Source organism: Electrophorus electricus, chromosome 5 (genome assembly GCF_041902795.1).
Source record: "Electrophorus electricus isolate QZ-2024a chromosome 5, ASM4190279v1, whole genome shotgun sequence".
NCBI lineage: Eukaryota > Metazoa > Chordata > Actinopteri > Gymnotiformes > Gymnotidae > Electrophorus > Electrophorus electricus.
Window position 1 is genome coordinate 24,626,645 of NC_137501.1, and position 12,012 is coordinate 24,638,656.

The following is a 12,012-nucleotide window of genomic DNA, read 5'->3' on the forward strand; positions in this document are numbered from 1 at the left end:
AAAATCTGGCTGCACTCGACCCGACAGCGAGTGGCCGTCCTCTCGTTTCGTTCATCCCGTGGACCATGCTGAGAGAGTTAACGCCATGAACAGATATACCACCCTCAGGCAACTAGGCGATGGCACCTACGGTTCGGTCATTCTCAGCCGCTGCCTGGAGTCCGGGGAACTTGTGGCCATCAAGAAGTGAGTGGAGCGGATTTCCACTGTTATAACGGTAGTTATAAAGGCAACAGGAAAACCGAGGTTTCACTTTGTTTACATTTGTAGTAAATCAGCATACAAACCGAGCAATGACAAACCTGTGCTTACTTTGACTCACACACTTCTGCAGACACGTGAGAAATAAAAATGTACTCGTGCATCCTCTTTAATACTGCAATAATGCAGCAGCAAGCAGGCTTTAGCTGACAGCTGGCTCTGCATCTGTGGACCAGTGGGAGGAAACGACAAGTTAAACCCAACCAGTTCACCGATTAGTAAGACATCTGTCAGGCTCCTGAAAACCACAAATTTAAATCCTGAAATGGTGTGCTCTATATTTAGTTTAAACCGGATGCGTTTGTGGCAAAAGCGACAATATGCCTAAGCTGTAGACTCCACTGATACTCCACTGATACACAATCATTCTGTTAAACTGCAGGCAATACAGCAATGGAACATGCCCCAAGCACATAAAAAAGCACAACAATACAAAAGTATATGTAGTAACTCAAGCACGCTTGTACGAGAATGAGTAGTTTCAAGCTTCTGTGGAGACCTTCAGTTCACCATAAGAAAGGAAAGGGACCTTTTTCTCCAAGCAGCACGACAGGTTGCATTATCTCAGGCCCCTGAATGAAACGCACACCAGTATGGTCTGCAGTATAATGCTTTTATATGTTATGTGATTAGACAAACTTTCCTCATCTGTCTGTGACTCAAAATTTATGATTTTATTTTGTAGAATGAAAAGGAAATTCTATTCCTGGGAGGAGTGCATGAATCTTCGAGAGGTCAAGGTAAATGATGATGTTTTTAGCAACTCAGGAACAACAAAAGCTCATGTTCCAGTATCTTGTGTTTCTGGATCTCAGAATCCACCCCACATACAAATAAGTTCTATGTTTTAACTGTTTGCAAAAGTCTCATTAAACAATCCATTTGTATACATCTCTAATGATCACCTTTTGTCCCTTGCCTTTACCCATAATTGCTCACTTTCTACAGCAGCACAGTGAAGGTAGTAGGCAACTTGTGTGTGTGTGTCTTCAAAACTGAGTGCTTCTTGTTTCTGTTTTCCCTTTTTTCCTCTCGTAATCCTGCCCTACAACCATAATTAAGTATCACAGTGACCTACGGGCAGCTTATTCAATAGCATTGTATATAGTATATATTTCATAGAAGGATGGCCAATTGCTGAGACCAATTTGAAATTTGACCCTAGTTCCACTAATGAAAAAGCATGACAGTACAGAGCTTACAGATAAGAACCCTTTGCCTGGTTGCCTGACCTCACCTTCTTATGTAAGTTTAATGCAGTAATGACTGATTGCAGCAGATGGGACCCTAGACAACTCTTCATTCTGCACCTCTGCCATCTTCCAGCAGTTTTTAGAATGATCTGCTGAAAATGAAAACTTCTTCAGGACCCCTGTTATTGATGAAATGTGCAAATGCCTTTGATGCAACATTTAATAACGATGTTCCTTTTGCATTCAGTCCCTGAGAAAACTCAATCATGCCAATGTGATCAAACTAAAGGAGGTTATTCGGGAAAATGACCATCTCTACTTTGTATTTGAGTACATGAAGGAGAACCTCTATCAGCTAATGAAAGAAAGGTAGCAAACATTTTTGACTGGTTGAAGTATTGATTGCATTTTGCTACTTTTAATTGAAATCATTAAATCATTGCATATATTAAAAAAAACAAAAAAAACAACGTTGCTGCTTTTTAAATTAAACTGTTTCGTTAATATTCTAGAACATGCCTTTTTCCTGAGTCTGCAGTGAGGAATATCATGTTTCAGATTCTACAGGGACTTGCTTTCATTCACAAACATGGTAAGGCCCTGATGATTTTGAAAAGGGAAGACTTCAGTGTCATAACCCCAAAAAACATGCCTTGTAGTCTTTTTGTGTATGGTCAATCAGGGTCTTGAGAACCAACTGTCCATATCCACTGTGCCATCAAAATAAGTAATTATTTATTTTGTAAACACACCAGGGCACTATCTGCCCTGAATTGGAATACATCTATTTAAGTGGGTCAAATTGGGAGAAGTCTTTTGCTTGAGTAGGTTTTTGTTACTAAACATAACTTTTTTTCCGCTTCACCCCGACCCCCCACAGGCTTTTTCCATAGAGATATGAAACCAGAGAATCTTTTGTGCATGGGCCCTGAGCTTGTGAAAATTGCTGACTTTGGACTGGCTAGAGAGATTCGATCCCGTCCTCCATATACAGACTACGTGTCAACCAGATGGTGAGCTTCTATCCAGAAAATGATGTGATTTATGTTATGAAAGTGCTTCTATAACTGAGTCATCACTTTAAAGGGTGTAGTCATTACAAATTACCACTAATGCACTGTTGTAGCACCTCAAAGTACAAGAAAAGGCAGAATTGCACTACTACATTTAGCCTTCCATCCTTTTGCATGATTTCAGAATCTTTAAATTAGAGATGGTACCAATGCAATACCATGTATTGCAATCTGACCGATATCAGCAAAAAAAAAAAAAATGCTGGCTTGGATATCAGGAGAATTTTTAAAGAAACTGATCAGATAGTCACAGTCCATCCTGAAAATAGCACAGCAGTGTTCTGCAGCAGGGCACTGCAGATCATGTGATAACAGCTACGTTAATTTAAACATAGTTTATACACAGCTGTAGAGATTTATTCACATTAATGATTAAAGCAGTTGTGTTCACATGCAAATAACCATGCACTCCCACACGTGTGATGACTTGCATTGCTATAAATTTGATACCTCAGCATTTAAATGAGACAAAAAAGTGTTTTAGCACTGCACACTGCCACATATCCACGACCAACAGTGATTTGTTTATTAATCTATTCTTTTAAAAAACCAAACAACATTGTTTCTAGTTTTTGTGTGAAGTAGAGGGTCAGGTAAAGGAGAAAGGGCAACAGAAAAAGAGCCAAACAGAAAGAATAACCAAACAAGTAAAGCACTTTCTTTTTTAAACACTTTTTTCTGTTTTTTAAAAAAATCATTTTATTTATATTCATCTGAACCACAACTAAACCACATCTCCACAGTGGTTTTTAATTAAAAAATATGGGCTCAATATTGGGCAACATTCAAATGCAAGCTATCTGTACCAAATCAGTTCAGAAAATTAGTATCATGCCATCTCTACCACCCCCACCTACCCAGTTTGTTTATATTTGTGTTGTACATCTCATGTTTAGGTACCGAGCTCCAGAGGTTCTTCTCAGGTCCACCAGTTACAGTTCCCCTATAGACCAATGGGCTGTAGGGTGCATCATGGCTGAGCTCTACACACTCAGACCCCTCTTCCCTGGCTCCAGTGAGGTGGACACCATCTTCAAAATATGCCAGGTCTTGGGAACTCCCAAAAAGGTAGTAACTGTGTGCTTAAATGAGACTACTTAGAGTTCCCTTTCCTCTAGTTCCCTTTCTGGAACGTTTGGTGTCTTTTCTCCACCACTGTACCTGTTAGAACGACTGGCCTGAGGGGTACCAGCTGGCGACCACCATGCACTTCCGCTGGCCCCAGTGTGTACCCACCAGCCTGAGGAATCTCATCCCCAATGCCAGCGCTGAGGCCATCCAGCTGATGAGAGACCTGCTTCAGTGGGACCCCAAGAAAAGGCCAGCAGCTAGCCAGGTATCGCAGGGGTCTGTCAGTCAAACCCAGACCCAAAGTGCTGGATGTAATATGGCAGTCATTGCTTATCTGGTCCACTTGCATGAAAGTCTGTGTAAAAGGACAGGTCAGTATATCAGAGAAACAGCAGTTTAAAGCCATATTATACATGAGAGAGATATCGGGGCTGCAGCCCATGGTCCTGGCCACCAGGGTGCGCCACTAGCATAGTGCTGAATGGAATTGTAGTAAAAATGTTGATGGAGATTTGTCATTATAGAGTGTTTTCTTTAGCAATTAATTCATAGAAAGTTGTTTTCCCCTACATCCAAACTCAGTGACTTAAATACAGCCACAATTATAGCTAGTTACCATGAGTCAGCTTTTGCCTATGTTTATTGTGGTTGGCCTAACCTTAGCTCTGTATGGTAATGAACGGAAAAAAATGTAAGAGGATGGCCATAAAAGTTCAGCCTAGCCAGGAGTTGAAGAAAGCTGGATTCAATGTTTGGACATTTCTATTTAGACTTAATCGATACCTTGATGGTAGATAGGAATTAGCTAGGTGAACTCAGGCTTTAGAATTGCATATTCACATTTAGAAGGCAAGTAAAATAGGTCGGCCTGCTGGATTATTCAGTTCTGTGTGCATCAATAAAGAGGCAAAGTATCAATGTGAGGCAAAGTATTTTATAGCTTCCATTAGTTTACCTAGGGCCTTCAGCCATGCTGTTATGCTTTCATCAGGCTGTAATGTTTTTAATTTGTGCGTGGGGTTTTGTGTTGGAGGGGAGTGCACAATGTAGAAAAGAAAATGAAAGAGTAAATATAAGTTAGAACCATTTATATTCTGATAGGCTGCAGTAGTCTGTGGGAAGAATAAAAGGAAAGACAATGTGGGCTATATGCGGTGTGTTTGCACACAATTGATCTCCTATGTAATTTCACTAAGTTCTCTTTAGCGGGTGAATTTTTGTTATCTGTAACTTGGTACCATCTAATATTTTCTCTAGTTTGATTGGGTAAAAACCTTTTTTTTCACTTGAACTCAACCGCAACTTTAACCTTTAATGATGTGCAGTACGTTTAAGTGTTCTTACTGTACTGCATCATTAGGTTAAAGAAATTTTGCTCCAACTTGCAAATATGCGACAAACACTATCAAATCCTCACATTCATTTATGATTCAATAAATTGTAAAAAATGAACAAAAAAGGTACATGGCCCTTTGGGGGGTGTAGGGGGCACCTGAATGTGTCATTTGGCCTACTGAACCGCAAAGGAACTTGCAAAACAAATTATAGGAACAGTTCACCCTTGCCCAGTCCAGCGTTACCCACTGAAGCCTGCTGACAGAAACTGCAGTAGATGGTGGGCTGGAACTCTGGGCCACTTCAGCCATGGATCTCCTCAGGCCTGGTCTCGTTGCTCTTCACTTCCAGGCCCTGCGCTACCCCTACTTCAACGTGGGCCAAGTGCTGGGCGCTCCCCAGCAGCTTCAGGAACAGAGGCGACCGCTGCCTCAGGTGCCTCAGGCCTTGGCCCCGCCCCTTGGTCCGCCTCCATCCCTCGCCCCACCTCCCCAGCTCAGGCCCGTCCCACCTCCCCACCCCCCTCCGCCTCTTCGGCTTCCCCAGCCACACCTCTCTCCAGCTCGGCCGCTCCAACAAATCCAACCACCAACCAACCCTGCCTATTCCCTGCACCAGCCCCAGCCACCCCAAGGCCCAGCGAGGGCAGATGCAGAGATGGACAGAGCCCCGCACAGCCGTTTCCCTTTAATATACGACAAAGGCCCACCGAGTCAGGTGAGCCAGAGTTGTGTCCATGCAAATAGCTTGGCGCATTCATGTATAATGTGCTGTCATGTTTTAGTATGTGCGCAGTACCGTCTCTGTAGATAAAGATTTTATGCTAATGACCTAAATAGGTTGTAAAAAAACCTTCAAAAAACTGCATTGTAAGAAACTTTGGCAACCGAAAGGGAAACTGAAAGGAATCATAAGCAATGAAACTAAAATTATGACCTGGAACAAAACCAAAGTTTTGACTGTGCACTATATCTGTTTCAGTTAACACCAGAGCCTGAGAAAGCAAATCCATCCAGCCAAACGGGTAAGCCCAGGGGGACCCGTAGGAGATGGGGTCACGTCACCGGGGTCTTAAAGGGGGAAGACTGGGACGACTCTGAAGACCTGGACGCTGCAGCCATCGCCCTGAACAAGCCCGGTTACATCAGCAGTGACAAGCGGTGGCAGGGAGACAGTAGTCTGAGCAGGTCATTCATCACTTGGTCATTTGTTCTTCCCAGAAATATCAAGTATAACATCTGCTCCATCCGGCATATCAATAATCTTTCCTTACGCCATGTAGGTTGGGAAATGTTTTGGATTTCAGCCCCTCCATTGTCAGGAGAGAAGGAGTAACGAATATAAATAATGTGCTGCCCTTTCAAGAGCCATCCAGGACAGCATCAGCCAAACAGCATTACTTGAAGCAATCAAGATATTTACCAGGTAACCCTTACTGTAGGCTCAGCGCTAAATCACATGGAAAGGTTTCCTGAAAGTACAAGCTGATAGACTTCAGAAAGGTTTCACTCTCTGATTAAATAGAGATTAGTGTATATGGAGAACACCCTGTAGTTGATACAGTTTGATGAGGAGAGGATGACTGCTTCCCTTATGGTTGCCATGGCACAGTGTTCTCATGGAAAACATTGTTTGGAAAGGATTGTACAGTTGTGAAGAGATCAAGTGTGAACTCTGGCATTTGCATTTCACTCTGTGGTTTCAGTTCATTAGACTATGAACCACCTGTGTTTCCATATGTAAGGGTTAAGCACCAAGAAGAATGTAGCAGTAAATGTGTCAAAGGACTTGATTGGAAGCAGCCTGTGGGGGAGCAGCAGTGTTCCATTTGGAGGCACACTTCCTACCAGGGGCAACCACGGTAAGAGAAAAACCTGACTGCTGTGGTGTCATTTAATGCTACTTTATCTAGCAGTGAGCATGCCAGTATCTAACTAATTCCAGGGCAAACGAAGGCCAATAGAGTTGAAGTGAGCATTGTTTGGTTGAACTATGACTTTTAACTTTCAAGGCCACTCGGTTTTTAAGATTAGATGGCCATTTTGCATTCTATTTGAATTCTAAAAAAATGTAAGTTTTTAATGTGATAAATTTTAAATATTTAACAGGATCACGTACAGGAGGATATGTTCCCTCAGCTAATAAGAAGGAGACTGGATCAGCTAGCCAAAGAGTGCATCTAGCACCCCTAGATTCAACGGTATCAAGTGAGTCTGTGTGTGTCCTTCATCAGCTGTGCAAGAAGAGTGCTTTAGAAGCATAATCTCTATGTTCTTAATGTTTAGAAGTTCCCGCCTTCTAAACATTAAGAAGGCGGGGGGGGGGGGGGGGGGGGATCCGCTTGAAAAATATTAAATACTCCTGCTGTGCTTCCCAGATTATGCAACATGGAAATCGAGCAGGTCAAGCAGTCAGGTGGGACCATCGTCCTACTTGTCATCTCCCACCAAGAGCACACCGGGCCTGCGACCTCGCCCTCTAGCTCAGCCCGTCCATGGGCGCACTGACTGGGCTGCCAAATATGGCCACCGATAGGGAGTTCTCAAGGCACACATTCAGGACACTTGTAGGTCCTGTGACTTTTCCACTCGAGTTATTAACTTGTATATTTATTTTATACAGCAATAATATCTGTTTTATATTGCTCTGTGTATGGTTAATGTAAAAAAATTTATATACTTTTTTTGCATAATATGCACAAGAAATCTCAGAGTTTGTGTCAGTGTATTGAACGATGTTGTAAATTTATCTTTTATCCTGCATAATCTTTCTAAACCTCATAAATATGGATTAATGTTGCATTGTATTAATTACAGTTGGTGAGGTGAAATTTGTGTTTTTTTTGCACGCCACCTTTGTGGATTTCTACAAAATTGCTTAGTTTTTTTGTTTTTCAGTGAACGTGTAGGAACTTTTCATTTTTATTTAACTTTTTCAGAGTTGTATTGTTTTGATTTTTGATGTTGAGATTTTTACAAATATCCTTTTGCCAGTATATTTTGTACACCCATGACTAAATTATTTTCTTTCTTTCTTTTTTTAAAAAAATTTCTCTTGGAAGTACTTTTCCCCTAAAATTGTATGTATATTATGTAATGCACAACACTTGTTAGTAATATGCTTGTGTTACAACCCCTGACCCTTTTTGATAATGGCTGCCTATCTGTGGTGGCATTTTTCAACAACAAGGGTTTTATTGTTATCCTTCAAAATATTGTTGCCATTCCAATGTATTAAAAAAATTACTTTCTCAACCAATCAGTTTTCATCTTTTGTTGACAAGTATTTACCATTTTCACATTTTTTATTTATTTATACAGTGCCATGGTAAATACCTCACATTGCTATTTCCTTGGGCAATTTTGTTATATGTTTTTGTGTAAATCTGCTCTTTTAGCTACTAGGGACCAGATATGAATAATACATGGCACAGAGTTGTATGCATGCTGATGATAGCCACCAAGTGTGAATGAGGCTCCCTTATATGACATCCTTTTTACTGCCATACCAGCAGCCAATTTGATGAACACCTGTAACTTACTCTTATGGGTGACCCTTAGGGGCACACTTTCATACAATTAGGAGGCATGGCTGACCCAATGAAAACTGCAGCCATGGCTTCAGACTCTCACTGGGACATTTCAAATTAGCTCAGCTATGCTTTCTTGGTCTGATGACCTTTGCAGTGGACCCATAAGAAATTGTGTGACTTTAGGCAACCAATAATAAAACTGGTGGTTTTGCTTTACATTTTGATCCAGACTGGCCCTGCATCTGAGGCTAAAACTAGGTTCCTGTGGCATATCCTGTAGTTTACAGTCATACAAGTATTTGCATGCAACCCTGTTAGGGTTTGATGTCTGACAGGTTGTCATTCTGTTAGGATTCCTTACTCAGTAAAAAGATCCATCCAGCAATCATTTCCAATCAGCTTCTTTAGCCCAGGGATACATTCCTCCATGCTTTGCTGTACTGTATGCTTTATAGCCCATGATATCTGCCACCATTTGTCATATGTCTACAGGCAGTTAAAAGCTCTCAACCTGGTAATTATGTTAAGCACAACCTACATATTTTATAGGGGTGTACATTTAATGGGGGAAGGCTCAACATAGCAGCTGTGGCATGCAGGTGATGGAAAGCTTTCACACCCTTTCTGATGTCTTCTCCACTGAGGACCAGAGGTGCTGAGTTAATGAATATAATAGTGGATATAAATACTATGCTTGTTCATCATTCAGTATAATGATGCAAACAGTTGTGAGTGACAGGTTTGTAACCTCCAAAATAGCATCTCAAAGAATCATAACACCTGCCACCTTCCAAACCCACCCTTTTGTTTCTGAACAGCAGAGGCAGAAATTGGAGATGGCTGTAATTAGGAGAAACTGGTAAAATGACGAGAAACACAAGTAGATTACCCAGGCTCCCCATTGCAGCATTGAGAGAATGAGAGAAAGAGATAAAGCATTAATTTTAGGAAGGTGAGGTCTACTGTGTGAAGTAATTCAATGTTTTACCATAAAACAGTGAGTTCAGATTGAAATGCCCTTTAAATCCAGGAGCTTTTCTTAACCGTCCATATACAGTTCTACCAATGTGCTTGTTGACAAATCCGTCTCCCAATACATCACGCATAACTGTACTGAGCACTATAGTTATATTCTTAAAAGGCCATACACTTTTATGTAATTCTCATTATGTGACAACCTAGGTCTGGCTACTGGCAGTCAGTGAACAGCCAGACAGCGCTGCTGAGTACAAAGCTCCAGCCTTTGAGAGTGATTCACAGGGTGCAAGGAACTCTATGATGCTGGATGAGGCACTGCATCTATTCCTACCTTTGCATTACAATCCCTAACCTAAGTGCCCACCTGATGACCTGATCAGACCCTTTTGTCTGTGAGAGGCTAATGGAATTCGTGTGATACATGCCCTCTTTTTTATATACAGTCATGGCCAAAAGTTGAGACTGACACAAAAGTCTACTGCCTCTTTTTTTCAGATCCTATTGTCAAATGTTTATAATTGTACGTCACTATACTATATAAGCATTTCATAAGTTTTTAAAAACGTTTTATTGACATACATCCAGTTTAAGCAAATAATATTTACATTGTTGACCTTTCTTTTTCAAGACTTCTGCAATTCGCCTTGGCATGCTGGATATCAGCATATCCAAACGGCATATTTCTTATTTGAATGATAAATCAAAACATTACAAATGTTACTTATTTTACACATCACTATATCGCAATATCTGAAAAAATATATTTAATCCTTACAGCTTTAAACACACCTAGCCTATACTATTTATCCATTAGTTTCAATAGATTTAATCTCTCGGTGAACACCGTCTAAAAACAACAACAACAAAAAAAAACTTCAGGCTGTTCATCATAGTTTTAGTAGCAAATTGAAATTGACTTATATTTGGCGTGTTAAGAAAGCCATGGTTAACATTTTCTAAACAAAAGCGCATTTAGAAAAACTTACGGGTTTACTTTGTCAGGCTTGAGAAAGGTTTTGTGTGTGTGTGTTTTGTTTTGTTTTGTTTTGTTTTGTTTTTGCCTTTGGTCTTGCAGTCCGTTCAACACTGCCAAATAGAGACCATGGCTGTAACAGTTTAACCATGACCAAATGCAGAAGCGGCTGCAATGTTTGCGCCATTATACAGTTATAGTTCAGGCTTTCTCAACCAGCTGCCATTCTCGGAGTGCATCACCTAGTTAGCGTGCCAGTAATGATGGCAGATGTGTGACTTTCCGGGGGGAAAAAGGTTGTTTAGAGACATCTAGAGTCGAAATGTCTGTCTACACATATTGTCGATGAATAGCTGCCTGCAGTCGACGCCAGTACGTTTTGTACATCTTGTCGACTTACACAAATCTGGAATCACTTTTTCGGAAAAGTATGTCCTTCCAGGTAGCTCGCATTGCCAATCAAGTGTTTGGATCTTGGCTTTTTTCGACTAAATGGAACGACATCTTTCTTTAGCGAGGTATTTTGTAACCGCTAATGTACACGTCTTCCATCCTGCATTGTACCGTATGCATTTTGTGGATTTGGCGAACGCGCCTGTTACCGTTTGTTGTGACAGTGCCGTTGTGGCTTTGCCAGCATTGACCAGGCGGCTTTTTGAAGTCGCCGGCATTTGTGTAGCGATTAAAGGGTACTTAATTTTTATATGCGAAAGCATATTCCACGTGTTTTCATCCTTAGCTGCGACTGTTGCCACTGCAAATCTTACATACAGGGTCATCATGGTTTGCTGGTTCTCCCTTTTCATTTGGAACAAATCCAAAATGCTGCCAAATTGCAGCAGTAGCATTTTCACACCGCTAGCCATGTTGGCTTCCCCTTCTATCTGTCAGTGTATGAGTTAAACAATCAGTGACCCCTAAAGCTCCCTACCGCGCTGAACGTGTTATTGTCTGTTTACAGGGAACAGAACAGAAATTTTCATTTCGCCATTTTGAAATACTTTTCAAATATCGTGGTATACCACATTACCTTCTTATCGCCCAACTCTACTTGTACCATGTGCCTAATCGTTTGTAGGTGATGGCCCATTGGCTGAACTTGTTCCACCAGTAAGCAAAAGAGGAAAAGGCTGATGTTCCCGAACGTTTTACCCTAATTTGAAAGGGGAAAGCAGCTGTATACTGTAGTGTCATATACATAACATCTGTTTTCAAGTGCACTTGTGGTTTTGACAGATCCCTTTAACAATGTGACACATAGAAGGGGAGACTTAAAAAAAGAAATAAAAATGATAATTCGATCATTGCTTATTCTGGTAACAGTTCTGAGTACCTGAACTCCTCCTGTTCCAAGGATTTGCAACCTAGTGAGGGGTGGGTCTCCTTGTAATTGCTCCTTCCATACATGGATCACAGAACTCCAGAGCCTTGGAAATGAGCCTGGCTATAACCAGATAACCAGGACTTCATGCCATGGGAGACAGGGCAAACTGATGTTCATCAGTGTTGTAAAGCCAAGCTGTTACTTCTGTGAAATGGCCCCACGGCATCTGACATAATTAGGAAGTGTGTACTTCTTACAGGGAGCCTTGATGC

The 12,012-nt window shown here is 41.2% G+C and overlaps 1 protein-coding gene across 2 annotated transcripts; it reads left to right on the top strand.

Moving 5' to 3' along the window:
• Nucleotides 1-52: 52 nt before the first annotated feature.
• On the top strand, nt 53-8,191 carry cilk1 (ciliogenesis associated kinase 1). 2 transcript variants are annotated; one of them, XM_081714504.1, is made up of 13 exons: nt 53-186; nt 947-1,001; nt 1,702-1,823; nt 1,967-2,046; nt 2,335-2,467; nt 3,424-3,595; nt 3,696-3,863; nt 5,285-5,650; nt 5,915-6,120; nt 6,216-6,358; nt 6,678-6,794; nt 7,042-7,140; nt 7,311-8,191. In XM_081714504.1, exons 1-13 carry the CDS (start codon nt 86-88, stop codon nt 7,466-7,468), a joined length of 1,920 nt encoding a protein of 639 aa, XP_081570630.1. In that variant the 5' UTR covers nt 53-85; the 3' UTR covers nt 7,469-8,191. The 2 variants fall into 2 exon arrangements, with proteins under 2 accessions (XP_081570630.1, XP_081570631.1); XM_081714505.1 differs by having other exon boundaries at nt 151-217.
• Nucleotides 8,192-12,012: the final 3,821 nt, after the last annotated feature.